This window comes from Aptenodytes patagonicus, chromosome 2, assembly GCF_965638725.1.
Source record: "Aptenodytes patagonicus chromosome 2, bAptPat1.pri.cur, whole genome shotgun sequence".
NCBI lineage: Eukaryota > Metazoa > Chordata > Aves > Sphenisciformes > Spheniscidae > Aptenodytes > Aptenodytes patagonicus.
In genome coordinates this window covers 10,076,857-10,090,202 of record NC_134950.1, presented here as the reverse complement: position 1 = coordinate 10,090,202, position 13,346 = coordinate 10,076,857, and the positions used below count along the sequence as shown (strand labels likewise).

General features: G+C 36.9%; 1 protein-coding gene across 7 annotated transcripts in view; it reads right to left on the bottom strand.

Annotated features, from left to right (window-relative positions):
- Positions 1-13,346, bottom strand: part of CYRIB (CYFIP related Rac1 interactor B) — a 103,497-nt gene that overhangs the window by 5,166 nt on the left and 84,985 nt on the right. For 4 of the 7 annotated variants that reach the window (XM_076329095.1, XM_076329096.1, XM_076329092.1 and 1 more), the window contains exons 3-9: positions 11,798-11,880; positions 5,767-5,888; positions 3,985-4,090; positions 2,787-2,923; positions 2,065-2,142; positions 1,850-1,966; positions 649-728 (exon numbers count right to left, since the gene is read on the bottom strand). In XM_076329095.1, the coding sequence (XP_076185210.1) occupies positions 649-728; positions 1,850-1,966; positions 2,065-2,142; positions 2,787-2,923; positions 3,985-4,090; positions 5,767-5,888; positions 11,798-11,870 (713 nt within the window). In that variant the 5' untranslated portion in view covers positions 11,871-11,880. Of the gene's footprint in view, positions 1-648; positions 729-1,849; positions 1,967-2,064; positions 2,143-2,786; positions 2,924-3,984; positions 4,091-5,766; positions 5,889-11,797; positions 11,881-12,902; positions 12,986-13,346 lie in introns of those variants that run through there. The other 3 variants (XM_076329099.1, XM_076329098.1, XM_076329097.1) reach the window with 2 other exon arrangements.

Sequence of the window (13,346 nt, the reverse complement as noted above, 5' to 3'; positions counted from 1 at the left end):
TCTTAGTGTGCTCCAGAACAAGTGTACTGCGGTATTTGGACAGAAACTTATTTAAAAAGACATACTTCATGCCTGAGTAATTTTACCAATGGGAAACTATTTAGAACCCAGAAGAAACAGGTAAAACCCCAAGGTTTAGTTTGACTTTTTGTTCATACTCCCAGTGCCTCTCAAATTTACAATAGACAACAGACTGCCTTCATGCCTAAAAGTTATCTCGTAATTCCCCATACAGGGACGCTGTAATTTTGTTACAGCCATCAGCCAAGCCAACTCGCAAGGAGGTACCATCCAACACATTGCCCATAACCCCTCTTTCAAGAGGCCCTAGGCAGTCATGCTCAAATAGTATATTTTCCTGAATTATACATGAGAAAACCATTTATAAAGAGTGCCAAGAGGCTGTCTAGCTTTCATGGCCATCCTATTTTTAAATATTAATATGTTCAGAAAAGTAGACCGCATGATTTGCATGGCTAGCAAAATGAGACAAGTTAGTTTCATGTCAAGGTAAACAACTAAGTTGGTAAAAAGAAAACACCATAGCTCCTAATTACCCCCATTATATTTCTTTCACCTCATACTTCACAAGTCATGTCTTAAATACAGAGATGACTGATACACAATACAAGCACTGTTTGTACTCACGGGGTTTCCAGCATGACCCTGCACACACTAGCCATGGTGCTTAAGCAATCTGTAGTATTCTCTATCGGTAAATTTTTATTCTGCAGAAGAAGATAAACAGTTTCTAACTCAATTATTGTGAGATATTATACTACAAAACCTAAACCAAATTGGTGATCGGTTGGCATGACAATGTGGAGGAATTAAAAACTTCAACACAACTATGGTATGTGAGGCTAGCCTCACACTGGTTTTTAAAAATGTTACAATACAGATTAGCGACTTACAGAGCAAAGTCTACCACATGGGTTTTGCTTGCTTGTTTGTAGTTCAAGAAGTACACCACTGACACTATTGACTTTTGGGAAGTTTTAAAGAGCAGGTTAGGTGATTCTTTTAAAGACAGAAATTTTTATAGCCAAATACACACATCTGCTGTAATAGTAAGACTTTAAATTGTTGCAGACAAACATCTCAGAAATGTAAAGCAAGAGGCCATTTTTCTCAAGGCATTTCAAGTGTAAAGCAGAACTTAGGAAAAATATTTAAAAAGACAAACGTATCTTTGTATTAATCATGTAATGTATAATTATTTTTTATTAAGAAAAAGTGTACATTCTTTGCATGTAAGACAAAAATCATCACAGTTATCAGAAGACAAGCACAATACTTGTAGTGACTGGATTTTACCACTAACATTTATTTAGGTAGTTAAGGATAAATAGGGATGTGCTAAAATGTTGGAATACTTTTCCAGTTCAGGTTTCTCCACTCTTCTTCAGTAATGTAAGTATACTTGACTTTACACAGCAAAACAAAAGTGTCTTGGGAAGGAGAAAAGGAAGCTACATTTCAATTCCGTTCCTTATCTCAAGCACAGAGAATCAAGCTGTTTCCCTTTCAATTTTCTGAAGTTTCTGCTCTAAACCACCACCAAAATGCAGGCAACACACTTACCTCTCCTACCTTCCTCCTTGAGGAAAGCTATCACTACCAATGTTGTAATGGTATCCATTAACTTTTTGCGACACATCCACAAGATGGCTAGCTGAACTTACTCTAACCTCTACAACATCGGAGAAAGATACTTGAGGCTCCAAAAAACAATTTTGATTTCTAGGTGCCAGATTAAGACTGGTAGAAGAGTTTTGTGTTCCAAAATGATGTTTGGCCCTGCAGTGCTTTGAAGTACACTATCCAGGCCATAAATTTGTACTCTTACCTCTGACACAAACTTTGTTGTAGCATCACTTAAGGTTTTCAACATTGGCGTTGCTTCAGCGTAAAATAAAGACATTCTGTTTGCCAACTCATTATTTACTTCATTTTCTCCCTCTGCCTATAAAACAGAAGGAAAAAAGAATACAGTTGTTCTGTACATGAAAAAGATAGGTGGTAGTTTAAGATTACATTTCATCTCATCCAAGGGTTACCTACTGGGACATTGTTAATCCTCATACGGCTCAGAGTTCTTCTATAGTAGCTGAAGTCATTCTGTATAGCAGGGTTTGTCATCTATATAGATATGGAAGCAAAAGAGTTGTGACAAACTCAAGAAAAATTTAAGGACAACTTTTCATAAAATGTAATACTGAGAACAAGAAAATATTCACCCTTCTGAAGTAAAAAGGCCTGTGACATGTTGGGAAGTGATATGTAGAACATAAAGCTTTCTGGTTAAATTCTCAGATTTTTCAGAACAAGATCTAACAAGAACAAGAAAAGGAGTAGTCTCCTAAATAGGAGTTTCAAATTAGTAGGTTAAAAAAATGGCTTTGCTAGTTTGACTCCAACAACCAGACCAGCAAATTAATATCATTTCAGTTTAGTTCTTTGCACATTAGCAAGAAAATAGCTGGACTACGGGTGTGCACATACTAAAAGCAGCACCATTATCCCAAGAGATATGCCAAATTCAGATGAAGAAACATGATTAATATGAACTGAAACGTAACAACTGCCTAAAGCTAATACGGTATTTCATCTGCTTTCCAGTTTAATCTAACTCTAGGTCACACGAACAAGCCGAGCACAGTAGATATTTGAGTATCTACTGCATGCTCTATTCTAGAACAGAACACAACCCAGATTGCTTCAGCAAATAGACTTGTTTTCTTTTTGCTAGCATTTGTGCTTACAAAATTACAACAAGTTCTTACCTTGAGCTCATCAAATCGGAGTGTAAAATGAAGAATTTCTGCAAACTGCTTAGCAAGAGCCTGCTCTCGCTCCAGGTGTTGCGTTGGTGAATACGGAGTGCTTGTCAGGGCTCCCAACAGACCTCGCAATCCTGCCTCTTAAATAAAGGAGAGTATTTTGCAATATACAACTGCACCTGCTTCTTATATTTCTATTGACTGATACTCTGCATGCTAGACTTAAAATATACATCTGCCAAAATACATGGTAGTTAATAATAACAGGGCTTGATGAATTGCTTCTATATGCCACTGTAATCATATTTACTTACAAACTGCTGTAAAGTCTAGGTCTAATCAGCACTGACAGCCATGAAAAAAAACTTCTTGACAAGTTTTATTCAAGCTTTGTCTGCAACATTTGTGTAAAACGTATTTCAATAACCTGTCTTAGCAGATTGCAGCCTTTAAGAAAACACAGAATTCAAGAGGTACATACTTATCAGCAAAAGTCATGTTTTATTTGTTTTTAAGATAAACTTATGCTCATCTTCTAGAGAAAAATACCTCACCTTTTTAACAAAGCAGAACTTGAGCGCAAAAAATGGAAGCTTTTTGCAGGCATTTTTTCATGAGCTATGCTAATAACTGTCTAAAAGTGAGGTAACAACAGATAGTTTGTGAAAAAACAAACCAAGTCTAACGGGTTTTATCAGCTTAGACATGACATCAGTCAAGTTGGTTTTGTAAGAGGCATGAAGTGTCATCTTAAGTGTTGCACCTGCGTGAACCAAGATCAGGCATTTCCACAGACCAAATTACTTCTGGTGTTTGGGGGGGAATAATACAGTCACTTTTAATTATTCTTGGTATCAGAAACATTAACAGAATTCATTCCCAATGAATTAGTCTACTAATTTTCAAAACAATCAGCTCGTTAGTGCTTTCCAGAGTTAACTAAAGGGGTAGAGAAAGAACATGACATGTATGCTCCCATTCTCTCTCTCCTCTCAGGTATCCACTGAAGCAAGTTTGCTTTCACATGCAAGAAGGTAGTATGCAGATACAAATAAGATCCAATCCAGTTTATGGAAAGAACCTATGCAATATGAGCTTTTATCTACTAACAAGGGGTTGACCTAGATGTGATCACATCTGAATATGCCAAATGTACTAATTAATGAAGACAAAAAAAACAAGTTAACATCATGCCGCTTACCTAGTCTTTGAGAAAATTCATAGAATTTCTTTAGTTTGCCTACTAGTGGAACAACTGCACCCCATGCCTTCTCTTGCAGCTTCTCATCATTGGGATGCTGTATTGCCTTAAATTATAAAAAAAAAAGGAAAAAAGTATGCTTAGATTAAGAATAACTGATATACTACTGGGGGGGGAATCTATACAGGGCAATTATTTGAGAAGCTAATAATTAAAAATTCTACCTACTGAGGAGTTTCCAGTTGAGAGACAAGCCTGTACTAACCCATGCCTATTCCAAAAAGCTCTAAATACTTGTGTTGAAAATAAGTATCCTGAATAGGAAAACAACTTGAAGAGAGTATAAAGAAATTGTTAAAAACAAAGCTACTCAAATATGAAAATTTACATAACCAGATCTAGTTAATTAAAATCAACAACTTTATTGGGGTACCTCCAAGCAAAAAAGTTTAGTGATCAAAGCTTCATCTTAATGTTGGTATCTATCACCAGTTTTTGAATTTGCGAAGAAAAAGATCAAACAAATTTGCTGTGAAATTCAGGCTAAATATTACAGTAGGAACATTTAAGCACAAGCATCACCAAGACATGGTGTATACCAGAGCTTTGAGGTATATATGCATAGACCTTGTCTTTACAGTAAGCTTCCCAGACAGATAAAGCCTTAAATTCAGTCTCTCCAGGTTTTTAAGATAGAAACTAGACTACTTAGCAACTGAAAATTACTAAGAAAACAGAAATTAAAATGCTCATAACTCTCCTGCTGTGTCTTCACAGTCAACTCCTTGATCCCAAAATCTGTTTCAGTCAACCCTGGGCTGTGAGTTGCAGCATGCTCCTCTCTAGTCCCTAGGAAGCTTCCTTCCTGCGATGTCTACCTCTTCTCAGGAACATCTCTCCTCCTTCTCCATGGGAGCTGCAAGCTTCGTTGCCGAGACACACATTCCTGCCAGATCCTACAGCCTCTCCCTGACCATGTTCCTTCCTTGGAGAACAAATAAGCTATCTCCCATCCTAAGGGTTTTGTGTGACACAGTTACCCTCCTTAAACCTACCTTATGAGTTCAACAGAGACTGAATAAAAACTCATGGTACTTTAAAGCTGAGTATCTCAAATTCATCTAGAGCAAGCAGAGACTCCTCCTATGTACTAGAATTTCTTAAGAGTACGTTACAGTAACTCCTCAATTTAGGAGCAAAGTAACCCCATTGCTGCTTCTGAGGAAGAAGAGAAGGGGGTCGAGAGAGTATTTATTCAACCCTTTCTCAAAGATAAAGGAAAAAATGGAGTGACACGCTGTAAAGAAACTTTGCTTCTGTTCCAAACATCTACTTTAGTAAATAAAAGCCAATTAAAAGGGACTGAAAATGAGATGTCTTTTGTGTTAGGATTACCACACAGACTTCTCCAATTAGTGTACAAAAAGATGTCGACACTACTCAATATTGCATTGTAGTCATGCCACGCTCTGTCCAAATTCGCCACTAACTCAAGCAGAGCTTACGTGGGAATATAAAGAAAAATCAATAACAATAATTCCACAAAAAGTTTGAGAAGCATCATTGCTATTACATATGTGCATTAATATTACTGAAACAAGCGACATCTGTTTCACTGTTAAAAAGGAACATTCCAGAGCAGAAATTCAAGACAGCAATTTTAATAGACAACATGCTCTGCCAAAACAGCTCCTGCAAGCAAAGTTAAAATCCAGCAGTATTTGGTTAGGATCAGACAATGAACAACCACAGGTTGTGTGCAATCATAATGCTCTAGCTCACCTCTCGTATTTCATGGCCAGCTCCTCTATATGACTGCAAGTCTTCCAGTATTCCTTCTGCATCCTTTAACACTACATTCACCTGATTATAAATTTCCTTTTCAGATTCTGTAGGTTGGGCATCTAAACAGCAGAACATATTAAATATATATATTTTTAACAACAAAATGGAATTCAATAGGCACACCATCACCTACGGGACAAATTCTTCATGCAGCAACTCATCAAGAATTTTCATTCTCTGAAGAGCTACTACAGTGTATGAGGAACTCCAAGAGAGTAATTGTATTCATTTTAGTAGTCTTTTAGCTTCATTTAGCATCCCAAAAACCCACCTGGAATCTATCCTTCCTGACTTACTTAAAATTGGGTTAGGAGAAGAAATCCTGACAAGTCATCTTTATGACTATCATATCAATCTCACCTCAGAGTGCAGTACAAGCTCAATGGAAGAGACTTAGGTAAGCACTCAAAAGACACACTCTAGATATTACAGGAGATGTTCATGTCTGTTGTTACCTGGAAACACTGCATCACATTATTTTCCATCTTCCCTGCCTCCCCTTTTACTGGTTGGGAAAGGAACCATATCTTTTACTTCTAAATATATTTAATTCTCAAAACATATTCTTTATTGCACTAATTGCAACATCTTCTTGTTCTCAACTCTGATCTAGTGTAAACTTGTTCTCTATTTTTTTTCCTCCCCCCTCTTTAAGGATATATGCTGTCTCCCAGTTTTTCTATAATTAGCTAAAGACTTTCCAAAAGTATATTTGATCATCATTTCAAAAAAGCTACACATACATGTTTAAAGAAATGTCATTCAGTAAGAAGTATGTTTTGAGAAGAATCAACAAAAGGCTTTAACCTTTAAAAATAATCACCTAGTACAAATATCTCAGAGACCTGGTTTACCTGATATGAGATCAATTTTTCTTTTAAAATTCTGATGGAAGCTAAACTATAAGATTAGTTCCTTTTAGATTTATATAAAAAAAAGTTAGTTACTGAAGCTGCTACTGAAGCTCTTACAAAAAAACACACTTCTCTGTTTACATGGGCAAAATATGTTATGAAACAAGTATCAGGATATTTTAATCCATGATTTCCAATGCCAAAAGTCAGGGTATTAACAATAGCTTCTTTTTTATAGGGACAAACAAAAGCTATACGGATAATACAGCCTCATGATTTTGTGCAGTTTAAAGGGTCTGGAAAATGTCTTTTTAAAAGTGCTTTTTCCATGATCCATATGTATAACTCCCACTAACAGTGATGGAAGTTAGGTACATACTTACATTCAAAATAAAAAAAAAATCACAATATCTTAGTGTTACACACTAGAAAAAAAATTAAAAAACAAAGTTTGTATGAGGAGAAAATAAGTTTCACATGCATTGCCTGTCTGGATTTTGCTGTAATTTTTGCATAATACTTCTTATTCTTATGGTTTAATGCATAGAGAGTGGGCATTATTAGCAAATATGCCTATGTATATAGACCTTGCAACAGTTTAACTGTGATATTTTGAGGACCATCAAGAATTAGCACAGGTAAAAAACAAGCTGGTCACTCCTTTAAAAAAAAGTATAAGAGCACCACATTGATTAGGCATCGAGTAAAAGTGGCCAGTGCTGTTTAGATCATCACAAAGGTCACGTTTATAATTTTGAAAGCTGCTGAAGACTGCTGTAAGAAGTGATGACAAAAAAATGAGGGAAAAGAGCAGACAGGTAAGCACCAGTTGACTGGCAGCAGTTCATGCACAAACATGAAATGCTATAGTGAAATACAGACTAAAACATGAAGCTCTGTAGCATTCCAGATTGTGGTGTTAAATAATGCAATCAAGACTTGCCACTTGGATCGTCCCGCACTGAGCGCATCTCCTGCCTATTTAATTTTTCATGCCATTTTTTCGTTACCCTCTCTAGTAAGGAGAGTTCATTTTTCAACGGCGGGGCAGGGGGGCACAGCAGAAGGGCCCACGAGAACTCCTCCTCCTTTCAAAACCCACCGACAAGCAGAACAGATGTAGTACAATGACCTTCCAAGTTTAGAAACGAAAATCATCTTCTAGATACAAATTAAGTCTTCACTGAACAGCTGGCTATGCAAGTCAACACCTTCAACACCTCTGTTCGTGTGTTTCACTTAGGATGTAATCAGCCAACTACTGTGTTTAATTTCCCTAAAATGTTCCAGGAAACCTAAAACAATGGTTTATACTTAATTTGTTGGGGTGGTAGGTTTTTTTTTGGGTTTTTTTTGCTTGTTTGTTTTGATTATAACAAACTTATAAATATACATGTTTTAAAATCCAGTAGGCACTGAATTATTTCTTTTGGTATGTATTTCATTTTGGTGCACCTAGTCCTCTCCAATAGAAGAAAGCTGTAAACCTAATTTGTCCCAACTAAGTTCCTCTCCCATCTGTAATTCTTCTGCACCTAGAAAAGAGCTCGAATTTAAAAAGTAAACCTAAATTCTTTTATATTCACTTCACAATACATTTAGGATGTATTAGGATAGATTTAAAAAGCACAATATAGAAAAATCTTCAAGCCCTAGTGCTGGCTGGCTCAGAGCAACTGGTTTATTTGATTCTCAGCACAGGTTAGAGCATTGTGTTCTGAAAGCCCATCACAGATGGAGAAAGAGGGAAAGGTTCCTCATCCTCCTAAGCACTACTGTAATCTTGAATAGATGGAGGTAGCATTCCCAAATATCCGTATGTGCCCGAGGACTGAAGCTACAGGACTTTCACTAGAGAATCACTAATTGTGGAACTCGTTTTCCTCAATGTGGAGTGCACAGAGCAGGAAAGAGAGTTACTTCTGGAGTTAGTCTTGACAACTAAGAAAAAGCAACGAGCAATGCCAGGCACCCAAACAGCAGGATGAAGGAGGCATACAATTTCAGGGATTTCCCCTTTCCCCTTCCATGGAAGGGGAAGTTCCTGCTACAACTTTATGACAAGGCTTTGCCTTTACCCGGCAACATTTTCCATAGAAAGAACAAATACAGTAAGCACAGCACACTGAAATGTTCTGAGGTTTGATATTGTTGCCAAAGGAGCCGACCCCTGGTTATTCAGGGCAACTTTCCCATTTTTAATCCAGTAGTAAGAAAAGTGAAGACTGAGGTCCCTCAAGTAAATGGGGAGTTTATCTTTAAATTAATTTTAAATTTAATCAGAACATTACTGCACTAGATGCAATATACATTTAGAGTTCAGAAAGCTCACACGATAACATATTGAAGACAAAAGAGTAGACTTGAAACAATATACAAACGCTGTTATGTGAACTAAATGCTATGGAAGTATGACAACATACTGCATGCGGGGAACACACACATTTATTGACTATTTAAAAAAAATATTTGGCTAGCCTACATAACTAGTAGGGAGAGAAATTTGGGGTTAAGAGTTTATACTGCACAGCAAACACTATTTAAACTGATATTTTTTCCCAGGGAAGAACACATCAAGTCATCTGAAAACGTCTGGGACAAAACTCACAAGCAAGGGAGAGAAAAATCCCAGACTGCTGGAGATGAAATAAATTTATTCATCTCTGTCATCATTACTATGGAGAATGCTATCTTTGTGGCTCCTCTGAAACCTAGCCAAGTTCTTTGGAGGTAATGCAGAATACTTTCAGCACTAGCTTGAGATCACCATCTGCAACCAAAAGTACTCTGTATTTTAGCTACTATTCCAATCAGTAAATTTGAAAGGATTTGCACTGTGACAGTAATGACACCACGTAAAAGTTGAGCTGTAAGTTTCCCACGTTATAGGTGGCTGTTTTATGTTAACAATATTGTCCTTACAAAGCTGTGCATTTTCCTCTGCTCATGTTGAAGTGGCACTGCAGAGACTTTAGTAGAATACTTAAGGCAACTATTTGTTTCAAATAGGTACGGTGAGGTGAATGACCAAAGAAAACATAAGCTTAACCAGTGTTAAGGCAAGGAAAAGCCAACAGCCCATTATATCATTTATCAAAACATTTTTTGCATGTATTCTGATAGTCAGTCACACAAATCACTGGAATCTAGCACCAAGACAAATATCTGGGAAAAAAAATCTTAGAAACCAGTCTAAAACCTTTCTAAATTTGAAGTTTGTATCCCTATAAAGCTTTATGGACATTAGATTTTTAGCTCTTTATGGTATTGTGCAAGAACCGTTTAACTAGTCTGCTCACTCCAAAGATATATATGGATTTAAGAACAAAAGATTTCAAACTGTGTATTATTGGGCCAGGCATAACATAGAATTGGCAAATTTGTTTTTAATACAGAGCTTACTTGCTCTTCCACATAAAAACACAACGTTAAGTACCACAAGATTAAGTGCCAAGTCTTGAAGAAAGATCTTGACTGTGTCAAAGCCAAGATCCTGTCAAAGCAAGCTATCTGAAACAGAGTAGAAAGAAGCATGGATACACAGTATAGCAGCAGAAACAAACGCAGGACAGGGTCCAAAATGAATAAAGAACAGCCTAACAATTCAGCCATAATATAAGTCACTTAATTTGACTGCGTATGTAAACATTTCATGTCAGCAACCTGCTTACTCTCATGCCAAATCTTGTTCATGCTCAAAACATGCACTTTAAAACAAAATTGATAGCTAAAGAATCAATATTTTTTAAAAAATAGCAGCAGTTTTTACTGCAATTGATTTTAGAATTATGCCTCTTGTATCCAGCTAACTTGAGTTTAATTTAGTCCAATGAAATGGTCAGTGTTTGCAGATTAAGCTGGAGCTTCACAACTCCAATATTCTCCCATATCAGTTCTCGCTACTTCACTAAGTCATACCTATTCTGATGATATGTGAGATTTGAAGTGGTTTTAAACAAGTTTTGCTTTCTGATTTTTTAACACAGCCCTTGATTATCTTCCCTTTATGAATAATTTGTATGGCTATCATCTTCCAATAACAATATATTCAGAAGAGACAACTGATAAAATCAACAGTACAGGATAAGGGTTTAGAGAAGTTTTAACTTTGAACATCACTGAAGCAAAAACATATTTCTCCAAGCATTCTCTTTCACACTAGAACTAATATAACCAATTGCTACTGTTTCAAACACAACTAAATAATTTGGGGAAAGAGAAGAAGATATAATAAATCTCAAATTACCCATATCACAATACTTAATCAATTTTTTGTTATGCTATTCCATTGTATTTTATCACATGGTCAAAATGCACTTGAACATTAGTTTTCTTATTTTATGCTTGCTGATGTGCAGCTGGGTAAAGCAACAGCATATCCCAAAAGAAAGCAGTTAAGCATGCATAGCAGCAGCCAACAACTTACCTGCCATTCTTAGGCTGTATTATATCATGCAACAAAAACTAAAAGCAGAAATACTAACAATATGTGAACCTTCCAGAAGGCTTGGCATTGATCATACAAGCCATACGTCTCTTCTTTTCAAAAGCAATTTTGTCTCTATACTCTCTGAGCCCCCCTTTTAAGGAGGGATGAGGTTAACTGTCAAGTTTCAATGCCAAATCAAATAAGGTTCACATATACACCTTTCACGTGATGATGTTGGAGAGCTATGAATAGCTGTTCTGAACCAATCTGTATATGCAGCATTATTCAGTATGCAGTGGCACACTGGAAGTGAAAACAAGAGAATCAGGTTTCATATTCAGTCCTTCCTTTAAGGTGCATGTATCTCCTTGCAATTTCAGTAAGTCTTCAAATAATTCAAATTGCTTTTAATCAAAACTTTAAAGAGAAACAGAATTTTGGTTTAAAACAAGAACCATATGAAATTCCCACAGCAAATATAATTTGAAAGCCCTCCCTGAAATAAAGATTTTACATTTTAGAAACTGAGGTTATTGCTTTCTACAAAAGTTTGCTGAACAATTATCCATAGCTCAGGCATGCAAAGCTGTTAGAAGGATGGCAAAGTGAAAACATACATTTAGTACATGACAAATGCAGTCTACTGCAGGCAAAGAGTAATAGATATATAAAATCATCTTCTCACTTTCAAAATCAAGGAAAAAATTTGGCCCCTGCTCAAGGTCTGTGCATGTCAAAACTTTTAGAAGGTTCCCCATGTTAAGGTACCTGCCAAGACAAGAATGAGAGAAAAGAAATTTTTGGTTTTATAAGAAGGAACAGCCCAAATATAGTTGATTGAAGCGGTGGGGGAAAGAAGACCAGAGAGTTCCATCAGGCATGAACCCGTCCTTCAGGCTGCTGCCCTGATGGGTGGAAGGAGACCCCCACCTCGAGGACGTACAGCTGGTGATCCCAGAGATGCAGTGCAGCTTTCCTGTAAGAAGTGACTATGTCACCAACATCTTCACAGCCACCCCTTCGAAAAAGGGGTAGAACTCCAACTGAAGGCATCGCCAGTGACTAATTCTGTCCTGGTACACCCTAGCACCAGTGTCCTGAGCAGGAGTACCATGGTGAGGGCTAAGTGCTGTAGTTGCAAACATTGACATGATAGCCATGCTACAGATTTCTACCTGATGGGACAACAGAAGGAAAGAGCTTTAATTTTCTCAGCCCTTATAATTTTGTCAGAAAGCCATTATAGAAAACTACATCAAGACACATCATTTCAGTGTGCAGAAAATGCTAATGCAAGTATGCCACAGATCTTTTACACAAGTTGCCTAAAACATTGGTGAAGTTAAGACAATTCCACTTTGGACTTCTGGATGTAAAAAATGCACATTAACTGCACCGTGAATGACCAAACCAGGATCAGGAATGATTTAGTACTTGCTCTTGTATAAGATAGGATTACAGTGAACAACTGCTCAGCACAGATTACTAAGGCATACTGACAGAATTTTTCGTTTTATGATTACTTGATTTGCAGGCAGATGGATGGACATCATTGACCACAGAGACCCAAAATGACTAAGCACAAGGAAAGAAAATTTACACAGTAGCATGATGGTGGCTTGGCTACTACTGCAGGGGGGGAAAAAAAAAAAAAGAAACAGAAAACACACATGCAACTCTTTCAAATTGCAGATTTGCAACTGAGTCCCCTAGCCTTCACTGCAGCAGGTATAAGCAACCCTACTGTTACCATTTTAAATGCACCAGCTGTGAAGGGCTGAGAGACTTACTTTCAAAATCCAAGAAAAAATGTGCTGCATTGTGGTCTATGTCCCTGGTTAGCACCTTAATGAGATTACCCATGCCAGCAAACCTAAAAATAAAAATGGCAAAATAATTTAGTTCCAATAACCACCTCCTATTTTAAGTACATGCCTGGGGCTCACCGGAGCAGGGTTCCTGTCAGGTTTTGCACACTGGATTCATCACCTTCTGGTGGGAAGTAGAAAATGTGCACTGTACAGCGCATTTCCACTCCCCTTCTTCTCAGGGAGGAGTGATTATTGAAAAAATTAAGAGTTATAGCTTTGACAAAAATAAAGTTCTGAACTACTGGCTCTTTTTCATCTTTGTTTAATACATTTAAAGAATTATGATACCTATAATGACTAAGCAATTGTTTTTCATTACTGCAGCAACCCACAGCCAACAAAGCCATTATTGCTTAGCACAAA